The following is a 21,788-nucleotide window of genomic DNA, read 5'->3' on the forward strand; positions in this document are numbered from 1 at the left end:
CGTGCGCCGAGTCGCGCCGCACCGCACCGCAGCACGCAGGCACGCACGCCCGCCTACTCCCGGCACGAGCACGCCAACCGACGGCGCCTAGTGCGATGGCACCATCGGTGTGAAATCTAAAATGGATGGGCACGACTCGCGTGCACATTTTCGTTTCGACTGCCATTTTCACTTCTGACTTCGTGGCGCTACCAGTGTCTGGGATGGGGTATTGTATTGTATCGTGGTAAAAAAAATAATGCATACACATTCATAATAGCATAATACACAGCATCAGATACAATTTCACTGAATATTTGCAAGGCTGTGTCCCAAATTGAGCAAACAACACGCTTAATGCACCAACATTGTACAACAGCTCGAGTGATTAGCAACTTGATACGCCTCATATTTACAGTTGAGCAGCACGGATGATACATGCGCCATCACCATCAGGACGGAGAATTGGAGATGACTCGGCAAGCTGATCAACCCCCACAGCGCCACCACAACAACTTGATAGACTGGCGAGAAGCCAAGCAGAAGAAAGGACGGATGCGGACCCGCTACGGCGTCTCGTCGTCGTGGTACAGATACAGGCCGAAACCAAACCTTGCGCAGGCTTTGCAGAACGCGGCTTCTTCTGCCGCCGCCACGGGATCATCAAACCGTGCGTCACTCAGCGATGCTGTTCCAGCGGCCTCTCTATGAACCTGCATCAGTGGAGACAGTTCAGACAAGACTTTCAAACAACTGTATTGTTCTAGTGTGCGAGTGATTAGTTAGTTCCATGTGATGCCTGCACAGCAATGCAGTTTCTCCTTCAACAGACTGCTTTGGTAACCGAAGTTTATACTGCACAAGGCAGTTTCCAAAATTAGAGGGTGTGCATGCATGGTGTACCATGCACTGGAAGAAAAGCTATGCTCCAGGGAATTCACATCTCAAACACAGAACCTTAAGCATTAAGTCCTCTTTGCTTAATATAAGTATGAACTAACATGTACCATATCATATTCTAATGTTTGGATATCTGTAGAATTATGAATTCAGGAAACAGACATTACTGAAATTCTCAGGTATGATTGGTTCTTACTAGTGCCCCAAAACAACAAAGCAATGTAGCTTACACCTTGGGCGCGAAAACAGGCAAAGCCTGCACAAACTATGATTAAATTTGTGAAGCATCTGAATCAAGTTCCGTGGCAACCTAACAGCCATTATGAAAATCAAATGGCCAGTCCAGCCTCCCACTCGAGTTTAGGCCCAACCCCAGATATCCCAAAAGAAAGAAAGAAAGAAACTGTGACACTCTTGCACAATAAGTTAACGAGTGACTGCGAGAGTGGCTAAGATAGTTGTTGCATCCATATACAGATAGCAAAGAACTATAACAAATGGAGATGATGGTGAGGTACCTCTCCGTCTGTTCCTCGTACTGTCACACGGTATATCACAGTCACCTTTCCACTGTCAGTGTAGATAACATCACGGATCTCTCCACACCAACCTGAACACAGGGAGTAACCCAAGGTAAATTTAAAAGGGCAAACAGTTGGCACATGAAGCACAACCAGTACATTTGAGGTGAAGAGAAGAGGCACGGCATCGATGGAGCAAGGAGCTGGTGCAATTGTACAAGAGGATCAATTGCAAATGTTGAAACACATTGGACTGTTGCTGGCACTCAAAATTCTGCATATGCAGCTCATGTATACTAGTACTACTCATCCCACCCTCCATGTTCTATTACAACTATCCAAGTTCAATGAAAGCATAACAGTGTATAGTGTATGCACTATGCAGCATCGTTTAAATCTAGATGCGCAGTTCAAAAAGTAACGGGCAAAGAAATGGTGATGTTCTAACTAGCCTCTGTTGTAACAAGAACACAAAAGGCAGTGAGAATTGACAGCATGGGTTTCGATCGTAGCCTCACCTGGAGCATAAAAGCTGAGCATCCTGTTGGCATGGTACCTGTAATCAAACAGCCATCAACAATCAGGACAGGGAGAAGCTTGGTGATTTGTAAGATTATTATGAAATGAGATGATCCACCTGAATTTAGGGATGGATTAACAGCTTAATTAACTGACTACGCTGAGATCTGCAACGGTTACTCAGCACTCAGCAGAGATGAGTAGCTTGGAAGCGGATCCCGAGCGAAAACCCAGCAGAGAGCAGGTAGTTGGCGTTACCAGGGGACGACGGGATCGGAGGCGGAGGCGCGTCGTGAGGCGGGTCGCACGATGGTGTCCGGAACGCGCTTGTTGAGGTCGCGGAGGATCTCGACGAGCGGGCGCGTGATCCCGGACGGCGCGGCGTCGAGCGGCACGACGTAGTTGGTGGTGGACGCCGCCGCGCCCGGTGGCTTCCGCTCTGGCGCCGCGGCGGCGACGACCGCCACGCGGGTGGGGCGGCGGGAGGCGCGGGGGAGCGCCGCGGAGGCCCGGAGCGGCCGGGCGAGCGGGCGCGCGAGGAAGGCGGACTCCATGGGCTGCGGCGTGGGGGTGCTCAGGTCAAGTTGGGTAGGCGTGTCTCAGTGAACGGCCACCAGGCTGGACTCGAGTTGGTGTGGTGGTGGTGCAGGTGTGCTCAGTGACCGTGGCTCGCTTTTGGCTGATCTGAACCGTTGAAAGCCCATCCAACGTTGGCAAGCTATGCTGACCATCTTCTCCCTTGGGTTTCTTTTCTTCCCAACACACAGCACGCGGTGGTTGTGGAATCCAAAAGAAATGCTTCACACACTGGGCGCCCTTCTTTTCAGAAAGGAAAATTACTCAAAATTGAAATCTCAACGATGCATTAAATTTTTTCTTTTCTCTAGGGCTAGGATGTCAATCCCTTTCAAGCAAATTTTTCAAAACAGATAATCAAAGTTCCAATAGTATCGTAGCATTTCTTGCATCATAAGTCCTGAAATATCACATTTTCCCGATGCATTAAGCTAAATAGGACACGGAAACCAAAGATGTTGTGTCCGGTTTAGGGCAGTCCCAATGGGACATTGATGGTAGTTTCTATCCCTCTTAATTGTCATGCCAACTAAGCAATTTGCTGATGTGGCAGTAGATTTATTATGGAGAGAGAGAAACCATTTCTTAGAGAGGAAACCAAGTCCTCACGCGCACCAATGAGCCAAGAAACTAGCGAATCTGCATTGGGGAGACCCAAGTAGTTTCTTCTTACTTATTGCCAGATCCTTTGCGCTTGCACCGCTGCTACCCATCACTCGAGCTCCTTTACATGATGCACAGAGGATCTGGTACTAGAAGGGAGAATGATTGGTTGGATTTTTGTTTAGACTCTAGATAAAAAAGTTGCATTGTGAAGGATGATTTCTTGATACAATATCCTAGACTATGGAAACTAGGTTGGTTTCTTCCATTGGGACTGCCCTTAAGAGTTTTGGTGATACTTAAGGACTTATGCATAGCATGCTCCCATGGGAAAAGGTGCTTCACAATATTTCAAACGCTACTTAAACAGTATGATTTGAGTCATCGGAGCCCCGTTGAATTTAATAAAAATGCTAGAACATGTAACTATGCCAACAGTAATATTGAATAAATGATAAGAAATAAACCAAACAGCTAGAATAAACCATTTATGATGTATTTATATCAGGCCAGGTCAAATTGATCATTCTTTGATACTCAAACTGATATTCATAAGGAAAACAAGGATGATGCTCGATTTAAACCCAAGTCAAATTAAATCTGTCTACAACAAACAACCTAAAATAGGTGGGTTTACTTACCTAGGGAAATAGCAAAATAGGTCAAGCTTATCATAAGCATGTTTAGCCAAAACAACATAACCTTCTTTGTGTCTTACTAGGTTCCATGATTTAAATGGCCTCATGAACCGCATATGATCTGTCCTTGTGGAGTTCACCAGTTAAGGATAACAGGAAGACTTCCTACATGCCTACAACATGCTGGTTAGTCCACATGTAATTTGGAGGTCTAAAACTATTTGATCCAGTGATTTTAGGATCGTTATGTGCACCTGATGCTGATTCTATCTGGTATGAAGAGAATTAGCTGATGCTCATTACAAGCAGCTAAACGCTAAACCCACCAGTATGCATTCTACTCGACACAGTCCTCTTCTATTGTTCTCTTCCGCTTTATTCCCGCGAAGGCTTGTTTTGGCTTCCCAACACGCTCTTCTAACAACGCAATCCTCTCAGCAAAATTAGGAAATTCTGAGGGGCATAATTTGTGATTCTCCATGCATTTGGAAATGGACCTCAAAAGAGTTAACTCTTCCTCGTCACGCGCCTGTGCAGAAATAATTAAATGTACTTGCTAAGAATAAGGTTTGCAACATATAGAAAGTCTTGAAGATTAGATATATAACACGTCACATAGTGGTTATGGAATCTATATACAAATTAATGGAAATAAGTCGCCAGGCCAAACATAAAATTCTGTGAACCATGTGCATATGAGTCTCCTTTTGCTAAATTATTAGAATGCAGTATGAGAAAGATGACAATCATACCAATGCCTGCCCCTCACTTTCATCTTTCCTATCATGGTCAAGTTTCTCCATGATGTGAGTGAGTGTTGACTCAACAGGGAAAGCATTCTGAAGTTCAAATGCGAGGATAATGCGTATTGCCTGAAGATGCATATCCTTATTTATCATTTCGACAACAACATCTGCAAGAGAAGAGGAATTGCAATTAGGCACGAACGAAGCAGGGATAATTTATTTAGTCGTGCCAATGTCACTGGGTTTAGCGGAAGATGAAGTAGATTCCCTCACCCCGCATCTTCTTCACAAAGTGCTTGGAGAATTTGAGCACCTTGGTGCAGGCCGAGATGTCGGCAGCAACCAACAGCTCGTACAGCTCCTGCGCCGGGAACTCGACGGGCACGCCGAAGGCGGCCATGAAGAAAGCGAGGCCGCGGGCTCCCCTAGCACCGGCGTCGCCGACCCGGCCGCTGACGCGCAGAAGGCGGCTGCGCCACGTGAGCGCCGCCTCGCGCGCCTCCTGCCGCAGCTCCGCCGCCTCGCCGTGGCCCTGCCCCGGGGGGCGTGGGCACCCGGCGCGCACGTAGAGCTCGAGGAGGAGCATGCACGCGGCCTCCGCGTCGCCGCTCTCGGCGCTGATGTAGTAGCGGCCGACGGCGCGGAGCACGAGCGAGGCGGGGTCCTCGGCGCGGCGCAGCGCGGCCGGCCCCACCTTGCGCAGCCACTCGCGGTCCCGCACGTGGGCGGTGACGAAGCGGCGGAGCTCCCTGAAGTTCATCTGCTTGCACCTGAGCTCCAGCTCCGCCGCCGATGGGTCGCCGTCCTTGCGTGCGCGGACGGGGTTGGGTGCGGGCCTGGGCACGGGCTCGGGCTCGGGTGCGGGCTTGGGGTTGGGCTCCGGCTCCGGCTCTGGTGCGAGACTGGGCTGCCGCTCCTGCTCCGGCGAAGGACTGGGCTCCCGCTCTTGCTCCGGCGAGGGACTGAGCTCCCGCTCCCGCTCCGGCGAGGGTACGGCATTGGGTTCGGGGCCTTGGGGCTCCCCCGGGAGATTGGGCTCGGGCACCCTCTCCGGTAACGGCGCGGGGCTGGGCTCCCTCTCCGCCGGTTCCGGCGCGGGATTGTGCTGGGTCTCGGCGGCGGGAAGGGGTTTAGGGTGTGATTCGGGGCTGGGGAAGAGGACGGCGAAGGTGGCGGCGATGGAGGCGACATCGAGGATGACGGAGTTCCACTGATCGAGGAAGTCGGCGAGGGTGTCGCTGTAGGAGGCGAGGCTGTGGACGGAGTGCAGCATAGCCGCACGGGAGGCGGCTGCGGCGGCGGACGGCGACGGCGGCATGGCGGAGGGGAGTCTCGACGCGTGGCGCGGGGAGGAGGCGGACACGACAAACGTGGAGGGGTCCGGAGTCCGGACGTGGGGTGGTTTATTAGGAACCAAACCCAAGTCGGGTCCGCGACTCAATTCATCACGCGAAGCGCACGTCCAACTGGAGATTTCATTTTAGGATGTTTTACCTGTGTGCCATTACGAAAGTTGGGTCTAACTTTCATACCTCTAAAAATTCGTCGACACCTGTATGCCCAAGTGCATCTTGGTTTGTCCCTCCATGCCATTCCGTCCCTATTTCGTTCAGTTTTGGCCGTTTGAGAGCTCTTACAAGCGGGCCCGGGGCATCGAAAATGTCCAGTGTACCCTTAGTCTCTAAGGGAGGCATATGCGCGGAGGCCGTGTTGACCAATTTTGACCGGCATCTCTCACTCTCCTCCCACTCTATCCGTTGCCGAACCCTAGCGGCGGCGGCGAAATCGTAGCGGCGGCGGTGGAACCTTAGTCAATGGCGGCGTTGACGGGTGGGGCGGGGAGAGAAGAAGGCGTTCTGGAGAAGAAGACGAAGCCCCCGTGCATGGATTAGTGGATTGACACGGCTTCTCATGGCGGGGAACAACGGCGTCGGGGATCGACCGGATTGGCTTCCAGACGGGTAAGTCAAATGCTTCCCCCCTTGGCTTGCGGAGTACTCTCGCTTGCGTGGTCTTAGGTCCCTTAGCCCTGCGCCTGTGCACCGTCACCATGCTTGTAGTGTTGATTCCCTGCTCCTTGTTCATCTGTAGGATGGACCCCAACAGTAGCTACAACTTAGAAATCCGGATTGTTGCTCACAATTGTCGGACTCGGTGGTACGAGCTGAGCAAAGTTGTTGATGTTGACCGAACTAACTTCAGATCCCTGGTTGCTGAAGTTGTTGACAAGAATTCTCATGGCTATGGAGACTTAGTTAAAGTTTTTTATTACTGCATGGACACTAAGGTCAACATCCAAGTCTGTACTGACCAAGATTTGCTTGAAATGTTTGAAAAACATAAGGTTTCGAAATGCTGCTTCCTCACTTTTGCATATCATAAGCCAAGTGTTGATCCTCCTATCATTCCAGTTTGGGAGTTTGGTAGCAGTGACAAATCTGTTGATCCCCCAGTGACCCCTTCTATTGCATCCCCAATCCTAGGTGAAGCAAGCAACAGTACACACACAATATGATGAACCTGAAATCTTAGCTAACCCAAACCCAATCTATGAGCATGTGGGCGTTGATGATGAAGGGCTATATCTTGACCTTGGTCCCAACTACCCTCCACCTCCCCCAAATCCTAAAGCTGGCAATAAAGGAAGGGAAGCTGAGATTTCTGAGGATGAAATCTGCTCTGAGTCAGATGAGAGTTCTGATGATGAGTCTGATGAAGATATGGTTACAGATAGAGGCCCTGAACCTATGCCTGATGTCAATTACGACAAGAAGAACCCACCTATGGATGTAGGCACTTTGTATTCAAACATGAAAGCATTTAAGATTGCTTTAGCTTCTCATTCTGCTAAGCATGAGTACCATTACTTAGTTGAGAAGAGTGATCCAGGGAGGTATAGGGTGCACTGCAAATTCAAGGAGGAGCTTGATTGCCAATGGAGGATTCATGCTTCAACTCTGAAGGATGGTGTGACAGTTAAGGTACATGAGTTGCATTACTTTTTGTAAATTCCAGTTGTTTTGCAATGAATCATCAGTTGTTAATATGCATTGGTGTTGACTGTTTTGCAGGTGAAAAGGAACCCACATCCTCATGATTGTCAGAGTGCTAAGAGGGTTGGTGTGTGTGTAGGGATCACACAAGAGTGGGTCTGCAGTAAAGTGGTAGACTGGCTGAAGGAAGATGGCAACATTCGGATAAAAGAATTGATTAGAAGATTGAAGAATGAGTACAAAGTTAATGTGCCATACAGGAGAGTGTACAAAAGTAAAAATCTTACCATGGATCAGATTTATGGGCCTTGGGATACAAGTTTTGACAATTTATTTAGGTTTAAGGCCCAGATAGAGGAATCTAGTCCTGGATCATTTGTTATCATTGATCATCACACAATCAACAATAAGATCAGGTTTAATAGGCTATTCTTTGCATTGAAAGCATGTGTAGATGGATTTCTTAGAGGCTGTAGACCATATCTTGCAGTAGATAGCACTTTTTTAAATGGAAGGTTCAGAGGACAGTTGTGTGTAGCTTGTGCAGTAGATGGACATAACTGGATGTACCCAGTAGCTGTTGGTGTAATTGATTCAGAGACTAATGAGAATTGGGTGTGGTTCATGGAGAGGTTAAAAGAAGTAATTGGATCCCCAGATGGACTGACCTTCTGTACAGACTGTGGCCAGGCAGTGATGAATGGGGTCTCTGAAGTTTTCCCTGAAGCTAAACATAGGGAATGCATGTACCACTTAGTACAAAATTTCAAGAAAAGATTCAGTGGCAAGGTTTTTGATGACCACTTATGGGCTGCCTCATATTCATGGAGTCCATATTTGTTCAACAAGCATTATACAGCTATGGCTCAAGCCAAACCTGAGGCAATGGTGTATCTACATGAAAACCACAAGAAGCTTTGGACAAGGAGCCAGTACAGGACAGGATCAAAGGTGGACTATGTCACCAACAATCTAGCTGAATCATTCAACAATTGGATAAAGCCTGAAAAGGGGAAGAATATTGATGATTTACTGGACACTATAAGACAGAAGCTCTTGATTAAATGGAATCATAGGAAGAGAGTTGCCATGAAATTCACAGGGAAGATTCTGCCTCACATTGAGAGGAAACTGAGGGAAGACAGTTACAATCTTGACATTGAAGTCATCACTGATTCCCCTGATGGTGTGGCAGAGATTTGTGCTAAGGGTGGCAGTGTATATAGATTTGTGGTCAATTTACCTGAGAGAACCTGCACCTGTAGGGTTTGGCAAGGGTCAGGAATCCCTTGCAAACATGCTATTGCCTACATCACTTCAATCCCTGGTGCTAAACTAGAAGACTATGTGCATGATTACTATTCTGTCGACAAATTCAAAATTACATATGAAGGTTCCATCCCTTGCATTCCTGACAAGAGTATGTGGCCCAACAGCACCCATGGCTTCTTCATGCACACTCCATTACTTAGGGCAACAGCTGGAGGAAGAAGAAAGAATAGGATGAAATCAGCACTTGAAGGTGGCAGCAGCAGCCAGAAGGGAAGCTCAAGGTCCCATGAGTGCCCAATATGCCATGAAAAAGGGCACCATTGGTATACTTGCAAGAATGGCAATCCTGAAGACATACCTGCAATGGAGGCTCAAAGGTACAATAACTTAACTGAAATCAGTGTACATTCACATTGTTTTGCAACTTATATTGATTTGTCCTATGCAGGGGTCTCCCAAAGAAAAGACTGAAAAAAGTAGCAAGATGTAACACAGAGACAAGCATTGTGGTTGCTACTCCATCAGTGATGCAATTCCCAATAATTGAGGCTGTAGACATAGCAGCAGCCAAGAAAAGGAGTAGAAAGCCACCTTCTTCTTCTGGTGCCAAGAAAAGAAGTAGGAAGGCACCTTCCTCTTCTTCAGCTACAACTACAAGTACATCAACCAGGTGAGCTTATGAGCAATTCTCTTGTTATTTTCATGCACCATTTGTTATCATCTAACCTGTCATATTTGTCATAAGGTCTGGAACTGGTTCCAATGACCCAATACCATTGCAGACTGTTTTCCTGGCTCCTTATCATGAGACCTCAGTTGGCACAGTACAGAAGGACCCAGTGGACACTCTCCTTATCAAGGCTTCTTATCATGAGACCTCAGTTGGCACAGTACAGACAGACCCAGTGGACACTCTACTTATCAAGGCTGCTACACCAAGGAAGAAGACAACAGTTAAGAAGAAGCTGACACCAAAGAGGCTTCAAGTTGCAGCAGCCAGCCAAGCTACCCCATCCAGCCCTTCTTCTAATACAAGGAGCAAGAAGAAACTGCACCTGCAGTGAAAGGTACCCCATCCAGCCCTTCTTTGTTTATTTTGCTCTGTGATGCCATGTCCAGCACTTTGGATGTGATGAAAACTGGATGTTTTGGTGGATGGAATTGATACTATTACTCAGTGATGAAATGTCATGTATTATTTGAACCTTGGCTGTAATGTGATTAAACCTGGATGTCATGTACTATCTTTTGTGTCATTAATGTTGAAGACATGATGAAATGTGATAAAACCTTAGTTGATTCATTCATTCATTCATGCATCCATCCATACATCTTGTCAATTCATACAAACACAAGCTGCTGCATAACCCTACTTCTTCATAATAGCATACAGAGCAAGAAAAATGCATACATATACCATCTTTTCTAGCCACCTAAGCTATTGCATAACCTTATTGTCTCCCCTATTTTCCACTACTGCATTGCCTACCACTCCAGCACCATTGGAAACATGCTGGTACATGGATAGTGGATCAGGTGGTGCCACTGCCTGTAGGGGAACTGCCTGTAGGGGATCTGGCGCTGTAGGTGACTACATGCCACTGTCCATCATTTCATCCTCCCACTGGTAGTATTGACAACCACCAAACTGCAAGCCAAAGAAACTGAAGCATTAGCACTTGGAAAACATACAAAAAAGGGCAACCAAGAATGAGCAGAGAACACAAACTGCAAAATAGGGGCACTTGTGAAATGCACGGTTTGGGTTCTTTGTTGTCGTGGAGATGAATCGGTTGGCAAGCACATGACAGTTCGGGCAAAGGACCCGCTTGACCCTCCCCCCATAGTTGCTGGAAGCTTCAGACATGGAGTGCGCCAGGAGTGGATGAGAGTGAGAATGAAGGAGAGAGCAGAGGAGAGGATGAGATCCAACAGATATGGCTCAAGATGTATATATAGAGGAGCACAGAGGGTTTGGCGCCAACACCACTGCCTCCTTTGGCACCAAAACAGCAGACCTCTAAGTGGCACCGAGGTGAACAACTAAGTTCAACAGACCTCCTTTGCCTAAGGGCATTTGAGTCCATTCACAGCGCATTTAACGACCGTTAGCAGAAAATAGGGACGGAATGGCATGGAGGGACAAACCAAGATGCACTTGGGCATACAAGTGTCGACGAACTTTTTAGGGGTACGGAGGTTAGACCCAACTTTCATAATAGCACACAGGTAAAACCCTCTTCATTTTAACCTCCTTCCCCACCTCCGGCGGCGTCAGGTCTTTCTTCTCCACCTCAAGCGATGGCCGTTGTAGCCATTGCCTGCATGGCACTGCACAGCCATGCAAGTTTGCCTCCAATAGTGATTGTGGATTAACGGTAATCCTGCTAGTTTAAATGTAGATCATTTTAACTTCCCTAGGTACATACATAAATTTTACTACGTATCTATATTTATATGCATAGCAAAAATCATGTAACTTGCAATTTGACCTGGACTAAAATTTGAGACCACCCCGGCTAAACTCAACAGCAAGTCACCATGATACATCCAGCAACAGATGATCATCATCAGCCTAAACTCAACAGGGATTTCAGATTTAATTCCGTAACAATTTCAGATAGGAGGAGATGCAACAAAACATCTCTGCGATCGGTCACCGAAGCGTTACATTCGAAAGAGAAAGGATCGCCAACATTCACGACCGTATAGTTTACAACAATCAACTGTTCTCTCCTCAACACAGCGAGCAGTACCACCTATTGAAAATTCTTGTTAGCATCCACAAGGTACATAAATACTTGACGCTAGGCATGCGATCCTGGGAGGGTACATTGCAACTTCAACAACGATTCTTTTTCCCCTGCCCCCACGAAAACTGGCAAACCTAACTCAAATAATGGTCCTACGCCATATCCGCATGCCTTCAATCCTGCGGAGATACAGATAAACAGAGCCATTGAGAAATTACTGGAAACAAGGGGTGCTTTTGCCTAGTATGGGACGGAATGAAGAAACTTAGATACACTACCTCTTGAATTGGGGTGCTTTCGTCATCTTGCTTCTGCCCATCAGCCTCACTATCTTGGTTCTGCCCATCTGTATCCATCTTGTCAGCTTCCTCTGATGCTTCAGCCATGTTTGCATCAGGTTTGGGCATTGCAAATTCGGCAGGAACTTGACCAGTGCTCAATGCCTGACCGCCATGATCCACAAACAAGCTATCAGCTACGGTTATAAGCTCAAAACTGAAAAAAAGGGCATCAGAACAAAGTTATTACCTTCTCTAGCCTTGCAGCTTCCTCAAGAGTGTGGGTATTCGCAATAGCAGCCTACAAATATACAACAATCATTAGCAGATAAAACAAGCAGAGCTATTGAGCGAAATATGCAGGGGAAATTATCATTCGTCGCAAACATAAATGGAACACAAACTGAACACTACACAAAAACTATTTGGAAAGAATTTCCAATGCAAAAACTGAATTAACAGGATCCTGGTTAAACTATTAAGCACATGGACATGGTGCATTTATAGTATTGTGTGAATCCGCATGTACCTTGATAGCTGTGATTTGTTCAGCAGTTGGAGCAACTACTTTAGGACCCTGCACCTCTGTGGTGTCTTGAGCATCTGGCTGTCCAGGAGTAAACGCCTTAACAGGTACCTTCTTTGCCTCTTCCTCTGCCTCCTTTGAGTGAAACTTTTGTGCTGCCGCAACTCTCTCCTACAAAACAGAAAAGATATCTCGAAGGGAGATTCAGAAACAGAAAGAACAGCTATATAGACTAGACATAGACAATGGGAAAACATGTCAGCCAAAGCTCATGGTGTGCATGCATCTAATTAATGAAAATACAAAGTCAAAAGAGCTGCTTGTTTGTCCCTTTTGCTGCCAGCATTGCCGTGGTCCATTCCAAAACATAATTTGGAGCCATTCCAAAGGAAATGAATAAACAACCTGTGGGGCAATAAATCAACTAATCAAGCAGCAATGCAGGTTCTTTCTAGGTTTATGTTTTCCAAAAAAGAGTGTGTGACAATAATTGTAGCTGAACGTAAATTAACTAAACTACTAGTCCCATCCGCACTAATGCAAACATGCAGAGAGTACCAATAGGATGAGTGATGTACCAAAAGGATGAAACTATTGTTTGCTACTGTAACTTTGATTTCTACAGTGTTTGTTTCTGGACATGATGATATGGAGGAGTTAGCATAACAACTGGTGGTTTGTATTAGATTAGATATGACCCCCCTTCATCACCTGGACTTATTAACAATGTGGAAAAAGGGTTTAGGGTTGTAATGTGGCAGCAATGCGGAAAAAGGGTAAACAATAGAGCACCTACGGTTTTTCATGTCTTAAAACTAACACTAACAGATTAAGTAATTAATAACACAAATCAACTACGGATAAGCCATTAAGAACAGAAGCATTTTATAGTAATGCATAAGAATGTTTGTATGTCAGATTTTCAAGAAACAAAACATCGAGTTCAAATGATTATCACATTTCAGCATCTTCATAGGCTAAATGACATTGCTAACCTGTTGTTTCACTTTCTTGAAATCCAACAAACGCAAATGCTTCAATTTATGGATGACATATAGCCTGTAGTCTGGCTGCTTAGTTACAGTGTTATCCAGTAAGCTGAGGTATTGTAGCTTTGGAAGAGATGCCAGAGGATCAATCTCCGCAAGGTTTGTCAGACGGTTGTTTGTGAGCACAAGAGTATGCAGCTTTGGCAAAAACTCTACATGAGAAAATCCAAGGAAAAAGATAAAAACAGTGAGGGTGTGGAACAGATAGCCGGAGTCATAAAATACAGAATGCAGTAGTTCTCTTACCACCGAGATTGGGATTGATACGTGTAATCCTGTTATTGTTAACTAGTAAAGTGCCAAGACGATTCATGTATGGGAAGTTTTCAAGCTTGACAATTTCATTGTCTGACAAGTCAATCGTGTCAAATTGGTCCTGGAGAGGAATGAAAAGGGATGCTGTTAAGAAAAGCTAGAGAAGGAACCCATACAACTATTTCAGATGAGTTCTAAAAACTAATTTTCCAATTCCAATTAATTCAAATAACCAAATATCAAATGATCTATGCAAATAAATGAAACAACCAGGATGTGGGTAATCCAGAGCAACAGGTATTGAATGGGCATTAGCACACACAAATAAAATTAAACAGGTTCTTTATACCCCTCAAATGAAAATAGAGGGTCATAAACAGTATCGGAAACAAGAAGACATGCCACTGCGTTAATTGTTCCACGGAAGAAGGCATGTACATAGCTGATCAAAGATGTGTTGCTTGACTAAATAAAACACTAAGATTCCAAGTACAAAAACTATGATCATGTACAACAGGCATCTCCATTCACCACTGAGACATAGACTTCTTGTAAAAAGATACAAGGCCTTTCGATACATTAACCTCCTCGCTACCTCACTAAGCTGCAGAGCACTGGGATCAGAATTCCCAAACAGCAAGTCAATACACAAAACTCAACTTCTATGGTTTACCCACCAAGTAAGTGCCCACACCCAATATGCCAAGGATAACCTGTCTGATAGATGACTTAAACAACCAAATCTGTTTACTTAAAGCCACTGGGATTCAACGGTGAAAGCAATACTGACGGAAAGTAAAAATTTCTAGAATTTCAGTACATGGCCAAACGACTGGGAGTTGCCATATCAGAATCCCACACCAACATTGCTAGTAAATTCACAAGGAATCGAACCACACCCTAGCAAGCACATAGATCACAGGGCAGCGTGCATTGTGTACCTAATAATCTCGCAGGTAGTGTGCGAATACAAATGTGCATAGAGGATTTGAAAGGTAAAGTAAGCAGCCGGCGGAGCTCACCTCGGTGGCTCCGAGGTTCTCGATGACGGCGATCTTGTTGCCTGCAGCGAAGGTGAAGGTGGCAAGGGTGTAAGCTTTCGAAGAGCAAAATCACAGAAACCTAGATCTATCAGGCGGTGGGCGAGTGAGCTACCTCGGAGATCGAGCTCGCGCTCCTTAATGGCGTTGAAGAAGTGCGGGCTTTTCCATATCAGGTCGGCGGTGAGCCTGACCATGGCGGGAGGGAGACGGCAGCGGGAGGGGCGGCGGCCGCGGCTTGGGAAAGAACGGGGAGAAGAGTGGAGGGAATCGGCGAGGCCGGGAGACGAAAAACCCTAGTCGAGTCGAGCCGAGTCCGAGGGTCGAGCAGCGCGGCCGAGAAGGTGCGCGCAGGTCTACGTGTCGTTGGGCTGGATTTTGGTTTGGACCCAAACTGGAAAACTCCTCGCAACCAGCCCAGCCCGCTCCAGCCCAACAGACGCGCGCTTCAGGTGACCGAACCAGCTTCCGTCCCCGAAGCGATAAAATAATAGCCAGCCCGCAGCCACCACCACCTTCTCCCCTCGCAAGTAAAGCTAAGCAAGCGAACAGATCTCTCCCTCGCCGCCTCGTCTCGCCTCGGTCTTCCTCCGCCTTAGCTCCCCCGCGATCCCGACCATGGTAAGCGCCCCGTCGGTCTCATATCCCCCACCATGCTCTCCGTCCCCGTATCGTCTCTCCGCGCTCCGTCCCTTCTCCCGCCGTTTGGGCCGGCCGCCATGCCGCGTCCCCCCCCCCCCCCCCCCCCCCCCCCCCCCCCCCCCTAGGGTTTCGATCTAGCTGCGACCTGACTCTGCTGTTGATGGATGGGTGCAGGAGGGCGACAGTACCAACCTCGATGCGGCGATAGAGTCGCTCCTGAATGTCGAGAAGCAGATGAGACTGGCCGGCGATGTCGCCGGCACGCGGAAGGCCGTCATCGACATCGTCGAGCTTTGCTACAAGGCCGGCGCGTGGAAGACACTCAATGACCAGATCGTTCTCCTCTCGAAGAGGAGAGGCCAGCTCAAGCAGGTTGGGCTTCGCGAGAACTCACCTCCCTTCTCTTATGTCTTCTATTGTATTATGTCTACTATCAGACCTTTTGATTAGATGTGTGGCTTAGCAATTAGTTTACTTGTACATGGTCGAATCGTGTTTGAACATCAAATTTTCTTCAAAACACATGCAATTGAAGTGACTAAAGAAGTATGTTGCTGCTGTAAATTTGTTGCCATGCTATTGGCGTTTACTGTATGTTCAGGTATTGATCTGAACATCTGTTGAACTAATTGTCTGTTAAAAAGAAGCTGGAATCGAGAAAGATTTCTGAATCAAAGTTGCCTGTTTAAACTATTTATGGTTAAAAGGGAGTATGGTTTATTCACCTAATAATTTTTCCTGCATCCGTAAGGACTGCAAACAATCGGAACGCATTATATTTTACATTTCTAACATTGTTACTCCTTGCTGCAGCACCATTCTTATTTTACGACATCTTGTCTTTTGATGTGGTTCTACCTAATAATGCTGGGTTTTCCTGTGTACATCCATTCCTGTCATCATTCTTCCATGTTAAACTTCAAGCATACATACACTTTGCCTTTCCTAGTCTTACTTCTGCAGTACATTTCTTAGGTTTGTAGCCTGCAAGCCATCATCAATGGCCGTACTGCGATGTATGCTGATGTGATTCTCTTGAAATGTTTCCATTTGGTTGTTTGTGAGGGTAATTATTTTCCTAAGATCAATGAAGACTTGCACTTATAGGGATTATCTTATGTATTTGGTCCTGTGCATTGTCGAACAACCACAATCCTATAGTTTAACTGCAAGCAGTTTTCTTTGATCTTTCTTTGTGTCCAAATTCATGGATGCTATAGTTGCTTGGACATATATATGGCAGATTTCGAGTCTTATGCACAATCACCTCTGGAAATGTTTTGCCCATGACCAGAATGCTTTATTAGATCATTACAGTATGCAGTTCTTTACTCCCTTTCATTGATTCGAAAAAGAATAAAATGTCTGCTTATGGCATATACTGTGCCAAAGCAGTACAACTTGCTTCACTCTACTATCTTGTTTTGTCAGATTCATATGCCATCATTGTTTATTTGTTTACTTATTATATGTTGATAAATGTATCTAAAGCAAGGGAGGCTATGCATTCCAATTGCTAGTATTTTATTTTTGTTTACTATACACTTACCTCACTGTCTATGTTATTTATCGCAGGCCATTACCGCCATGGTTCAAAAAGCAATGGAGTACATTGATTTGACACCAGACATGGACACACGCATTGAGCTAATCAAAACATTGAGTAGCGTCTCTGCTGGCAAAGTGAGAACTTTTCCATCTTGGTAATTCGTTATTTCTTTCAGATTCATTGTCTTCGTGTGTGTAATCTCACAGTTGTGCATGTATTCTAGATATATGTCGAGATAGAGCGAGCAAGACTGATTAAAAGACTTGCAAAAATCAAAGAGGAGCAGGGAAAGATTGATGAGGCTGCTGATTTGATGCAAGAAGTTGCTGTAAGTTCTCACTGCACTAAAATTGAGTACATGTACTTCCGTATTCTGTGACATTGTTTCTGTCACTCTTTAGATAGTTTCTCAGTTCTCCCAATCTATGACTTATGTCATGGACTAACAAGCTGTTTATCAGGTCGAAACATTTGGCTCTATGGCAAAGACAGAGAAAATTGCTTTCATTCTCGAGCAGGTATTATGCCAATCCATGATGATAACACTTCAAATTGCTACCAAACGCTGATTCATGCAAAACTTACTGCTATCGTTGTCACAGGTCCGGCTATGTCTGGATCGTCAAGATTATGTCCGAGCTCAAATTTTATCCAGGAAAATCAGTACTAGAGTATTTGAAGCAGATCCATCAAAGGAAAAAAAGAAACCAAAAGAAGGTGACAATATTGTTCAGGATGCTCCTGCAGAAATACCTTCCCTCCTAGAATTAAAGCGCATCTACTATGAACACATGATTCGGTACGTGATGCTTCTGCTCTATTAGATCGATGCACGCCTTTTATTTGATTACCATTGGTACTGTGGAAATTGCTTTTCATTTCATCTGCTCCCCAAATTATGTGCCAATTTCTTTGTTCTGTTTATGGTTCACAATTGTGTTTCTTATTGGAGCAAATCATTATTCTTCATTGTCTCTTCCCAGATACTACTCGCACAACAATGATTACCTGGAAATCTGCCGCTGTTACAAGGCGATTTATGATATTCCTGCTATAAAGGAGGATCCAGCAAAGTGGATACCGGTATCTTTCTCTGTCTACACACTTGCGCAGACACCCTAACACCTACCCTCCCATCCTAACTGGAATTCCTCTGCAGATTCTTAGGAAGATCTGTTGGTACTTGGTGCTGGCTCCTCATGAGCCTATGCAATCAAGTCTTCTCAACGCTACCCTAGAGGATAAAAACCTATCTGAGATCCCAAATTTCAGGTGCAGTTTTTTGTTTCCGAAATTGTAGACTCAACTCCTGGCGGACTTATATCTTAATAACCATTTATCCTTTTCTGTTTGGATGGGAAAAAATAGATTGTTGCTGAAGCAGCTGGTTACCATGGAGGTTGTTCAGTGGACTAGCTTGTGGGAATTCTTTAAATCTGAATATGAGAATGAGGGAGGAGCTTTGGGTGCCAAAGCTCCAGAAGATTTGAAGCTGAGGGTCATTGAGCATGTATTGCTTAGTTTGGTCAATGTTTATTTAGCTATTTTGCTTTATGTTTGTCTATTGAATTTGAATTCTTGCCCTGTTCAGAATATCTTGGTTGTCTCCAAGTATTATGCAAGGATCACCCTGAAGAGGCTTGCGGATCTTCTCTGCCTGAGTTTGCAGGTTTGTATTTATCCACCTTTGTGCGATGTTGTACTTTGTTTGTGATCCCAACTGTGGCTTCTTGTCTTTATTAATGTTCTAACAATGCGTGACAAGCACCTACCGTAGTTTAGGCATTTATAATGTAGTATCTAACTGGGGCTGTGCAACCTCTTTCAGGAGGCAGAGAAGCATCTTTCAGACATGGTGAACTCAAAATCGCTGATTGCCAAGATCGATAGGCCGATGGGAGTTGTCAGCTTCCGCACAGCTCAAGACAGCAACGGAGTTCTCAACTCATGGGCAATGAACCTTGAGAAGCTCCTCGATCTTGTTGAGAAGAGCTGCCACCAAATACACAAGGAGACCATGATCCATAAGGCGGTGTTGAAAGCTTAAGTTTTGGCGCGTTTTTTAGGTTCCCTTGGTAGCCAGCCATGCGTCGATCGAGATATTGTAACAGCAATACTATGAATACTATTTGTTGTTGGGGGCATACTCACTGTCCTCCAATTTGCTTAACTCGTGTATCTTGCTGAATATTGTTTGAACTCTTTAGATCTGCAATCTGATACCTGTCTTGAAAACTAGATCCAGCTTATCGAGTTTGGAGTAGAAAGAACGGCCATTTACAGAGACGATTTAAATTGAATCAATGTTCTCACAAATAAAATGCTACTCGATTCATCTCAGTTTCCCTGCATTTTTTTAGGAAACACGATGTCATAGCCTGGACCCACAATACATTTGGCAACAAGTGGGAACCTTATTCGTGTTGCAAATTTACAAAATGTTCAAGCTCAAACTGGCCTACCTGATTTTACAGAAGAGGTAAAACCGTGAGCAACATGATATGCAATAGCAGGTGCAACAGTTTGCTGTAAATTGCTTGGACATGCTGGGAGTTGAATGGAACAAACAATCCAGTAGCATAACATTGCAATGGAAACTGTACGATTAAAATCACAAATTGCAGAAAATCTTATTTCAATGAAAGTGCACTGAGCATCTTCAGTTCTTTAACATGCCTGAATTTTACAGCAAATACTACAACATTTTGATTAATTGTATGTTGTGTGCTCCTGGTTCAATGGTCTCTAAGAACACATCGCTTTCTCTAAAGTTTCCTGCAGTTCTCCACTCTTATATGCCTCTGCAAAAATAAACAGCGACGTTAGGATTAAGCTCAGCTGAAACACTGAGATAAAAGCCATTATTGAATCGTTATAAACATATCCCATACACAGAATTCAGTTGCTTGATATGTTGCAGTACTGGGGTGAAGGTGTACCCTATCTACTTTCTAACCAATGTTTCTACAAGTACTATCAACTATGTCAGGAGTTTTTTTGAATGGATGGGTTGTGAGGTTGCAAAATCTTTTGAAGACAGTTATCTGAAATGGGCTGAAATAACGAAAATATATGAGTGCAAACAGGAATTTGCACGGTGTATGTGGAGTGTTTTCTACTTACAGATTTTTGCGCTTTGTTATATTTTCCTCTGGCTCAAGTTCAGTACCGCAAATTTAGACCACTCAACTTAACTTCAGTACATAAGCATCCCACATACTTTTAACAATGACTTCATGTGTTCAACTAGACAAGTAGGTGTTCAGAAGGAGCAGCATGTTCATCAACCCTACAGTCTAAAACAGCAAACCAGATAGTATTCAAAGTCATGCTCATGCAGATAGTTAGATACAATCAGCACAATGGTTTTGGAGAGGGAAAAGTATGATGGGTGGTGCAGGAATGGGATTTGTGCTTATGAACCATGGAATCAGTATAAAAAATTTGAGCTACTACTCTGATTTTACTCATACTGCTGCGAAGGAATTACTAATGGCTTGTCATCAATTTGAGTTATGGAATGGGAAATTTGTGCAAGACAGACCATGATTATCGCTATCATACAACACCATTCTTATATTTCTTGGATTACAATGACCACCATAAATCTTAGTTTGCCTGAGGGTGGTCTTATTTCTTGTTATTGAAACATGGAAGCATAAAATATTTCCTTGAATGCTACGAACCTGACTGGTTCGTGCCTGTGATGCTATGGCACTACCCGACCTCTTTCAACCACAATAAGCAATAGGTTTGGTTGGCCTCCTATAGACAAAATAAATCAGGATATACATACAGGACTGAAATACAAAGGTTTGGTTCATATGACGCTTATGCAAATGGCAAACACACTGATTTATTTACTGGCGAAAAGAGTTTAGAAGATACATTTGCTTGTGGTGTGCAAAGACTTGGAGTAAGGATTTGTACCAATGACCTCGTCAAGACCTGCTACAAGTGTTTTCTAGCTGAATCAAGTAATCGTGTTTGGGGCAGAATCTGCTCGTGTAAACCAAGCAGACACTACTACTACTACAAATTATGCCTTCAGCATGAGCAAACTGATGGAGCTTTCACTGATCATTTGTGAAATCTAGCACCTCAGTGATAAACCGCTCATATTCTAATATCATCGAATCTTTCCACAAAAACAACTAGAATTTCGAAGCGATGGCAAATGTGAAGGAAGTGAACGCATATATACCAACGGTGATGTCGCATCCGCCGAAGAATTCGCCATCGATGTAGAGCTGCGGGAAGGTTGGCCAGCTGGAGTACTCCTTGAGCCCCTGCCGGAGCGCCTCGTTGGCGAGCACGTCGAGCGTCTCGAAGGGCACGTCCAGCGAGCGGAGGATCTGCACGACGGTGTGGGAGAATCCGCACTGCGGGAAGTCCTTGGTCCCCTTCATGAATAGCACCACCTTGTTCGACCCCACCACCTTGTCCAGCGTCGCCCGCATGTCCGGGCTCAGCCCCGCGAGGCACCGCACCGACCGGCCGCGCGCTCGCACCGAGAGCTGCGCGGGCCGGTCGAGGGTGAGGCCCTGAACCGCCGGCGGAGCCCGCGGGAGCAAGGCGACCCTAGACGGCTGCCCCCGCGCGGGGAGGGGGAGCGGGACGTAGGCCCCGGCGAGAGGCCTCGAGGCCGTGGCGGAGGCGGCCATCGCGGTGGCTGGCGTCTGGTGAGCGCGCGCCGGCGGCGACGGATGGTACGGAGCCGTGGGTGCGGTGGTCTGGTGGACGACTCGGACGGAGCGGAATTACTCGCGCGTGGCAGATTAGTAATTTCTTCTCCTTTTCTGTGGCCGTGAAGGCGTGAACAGCAAGAAGAAGAATCGATAGCCCACCGGCCCACGGACAGGGCCGCAAGTTGCGGACCGAAAATCCAGCGGCCCAGCAACGTACGGTTGGTTAGATCAAGAGCAGCGTGCCGCTCCCCCATTCCCAGA

General features: G+C 45.7%; 5 protein-coding genes across 9 annotated transcripts; 1 reads left to right on the forward strand and 4 right to left on the reverse strand.

Annotated features, from left to right (window-relative positions):
- Positions 1 to 227: 227 nt before the first annotated feature.
- On the reverse strand, positions 228 to 3,426 carry LOC117838110 (DNA repair RAD52-like protein 2, chloroplastic). Its single transcript, XM_034717991.2, has 4 exons — positions 2,178 to 3,426; positions 1,919 to 1,956; positions 1,398 to 1,489; positions 228 to 692 (listed from the first exon to the last, which is right to left on the reverse strand). Exons 1-4 carry the CDS (start codon positions 2,471 to 2,473, stop codon positions 546 to 548), a joined length of 573 nt encoding a protein of 190 aa, XP_034573882.1. The 5' UTR covers positions 2,474 to 3,426; the 3' UTR covers positions 228 to 545.
- A 147-nt stretch (positions 3,427 to 3,573) lies between these two features.
- On the reverse strand, positions 3,574 to 6,025 carry LOC117838102 (protein FRIGIDA). 3 transcript variants are annotated; one of them, XR_004636498.2, is made up of 4 exons: positions 4,756 to 6,025; positions 4,489 to 4,649; positions 3,991 to 4,265; positions 3,574 to 3,901 (listed from the first exon to the last, which is right to left on the reverse strand). XR_004636498.2 is itself a non-coding variant. In XM_034717984.2 (3 exons), the coding sequence occupies exons 1-3, from the start codon at positions 5,798 to 5,800 to the stop codon at positions 4,074 to 4,076; spliced, it is 1,398 nt and encodes a 465-aa protein (XP_034573875.1). In that variant the 5' UTR covers positions 5,801 to 6,024; the 3' UTR covers positions 3,574 to 4,073. The 3 variants fall into 3 exon arrangements, 1 of the variants encoding a protein (XP_034573875.1); XR_004636497.2 differs by having other exon boundaries at positions 3,574 to 3,909; positions 4,756 to 6,024; XM_034717984.2 differs by having other exon boundaries at positions 3,574 to 4,265; positions 4,756 to 6,024.
- Positions 6,026 to 11,345: 5,320 nt separating this feature from the next.
- On the reverse strand, positions 11,346 to 14,967 carry LOC117838108 (U2 small nuclear ribonucleoprotein A'). Its single transcript, XM_034717990.2, has 8 exons — positions 14,764 to 14,967; positions 14,631 to 14,671; positions 13,600 to 13,729; positions 13,300 to 13,505; positions 12,308 to 12,475; positions 12,029 to 12,079; positions 11,779 to 11,943; positions 11,346 to 11,679 (listed from the first exon to the last, which is right to left on the reverse strand). Exons 1-8 carry the CDS (start codon positions 14,843 to 14,845, stop codon positions 11,674 to 11,676), a joined length of 849 nt encoding a protein of 282 aa, XP_034573881.1. The 5' UTR covers positions 14,846 to 14,967; the 3' UTR covers positions 11,346 to 11,673.
- Positions 14,968 to 15,114: 147 nt separating this feature from the next.
- Positions 15,115 to 19,077, forward strand: LOC117838104 (26S proteasome non-ATPase regulatory subunit 12 homolog A). The gene is made up of 11 exons (XM_034717986.1): positions 15,115 to 15,269; positions 15,465 to 15,662; positions 16,866 to 16,973; positions 17,063 to 17,167; positions 17,301 to 17,357; positions 17,442 to 17,638; positions 17,823 to 17,922; positions 17,999 to 18,111; positions 18,208 to 18,349; positions 18,431 to 18,508; positions 18,668 to 19,077. The coding sequence occupies exons 1-11, from the start codon at positions 15,267 to 15,269 to the stop codon at positions 18,884 to 18,886; spliced, it is 1,320 nt and encodes a 439-aa protein (XP_034573877.1). The 5' UTR covers positions 15,115 to 15,266; the 3' UTR covers positions 18,887 to 19,077.
- Positions 19,078 to 19,444: 367 nt separating this feature from the next.
- Positions 19,445 to 21,617, reverse strand: LOC117838111 (monothiol glutaredoxin-S7, chloroplastic). 3 transcript variants are annotated; one of them, XR_004636499.2, is made up of 3 exons: positions 21,044 to 21,617; positions 19,963 to 20,135; positions 19,445 to 19,640 (listed from the first exon to the last, which is right to left on the reverse strand). XR_004636499.2 is itself a non-coding variant. In XM_034717993.2 (3 exons), the coding sequence occupies exons 1-2, from the start codon at positions 21,501 to 21,503 to the stop codon at positions 20,549 to 20,551; spliced, it is 516 nt and encodes a 171-aa protein (XP_034573884.1). In that variant the 5' UTR covers positions 21,504 to 21,617; the 3' UTR covers positions 19,445 to 19,640; positions 20,526 to 20,548. The 3 variants fall into 3 exon arrangements, 2 of the variants coding, with proteins under 2 accessions (XP_034573884.1, XP_034573883.1); XM_034717993.2 differs by lacking the exon at positions 19,963 to 20,135 and adding an exon at positions 20,526 to 20,604; XM_034717992.2 differs by lacking the exon at positions 19,963 to 20,135 and having other exon boundaries at positions 21,044 to 21,607.
- Positions 21,618 to 21,788: the final 171 nt, after the last annotated feature.

Source organism: Setaria viridis, chromosome 9 (genome assembly GCF_005286985.2).
Source record: "Setaria viridis chromosome 9, Setaria_viridis_v4.0, whole genome shotgun sequence".
Lineage (NCBI taxonomy): Eukaryota > Viridiplantae > Streptophyta > Magnoliopsida > Poales > Poaceae > Setaria > Setaria viridis.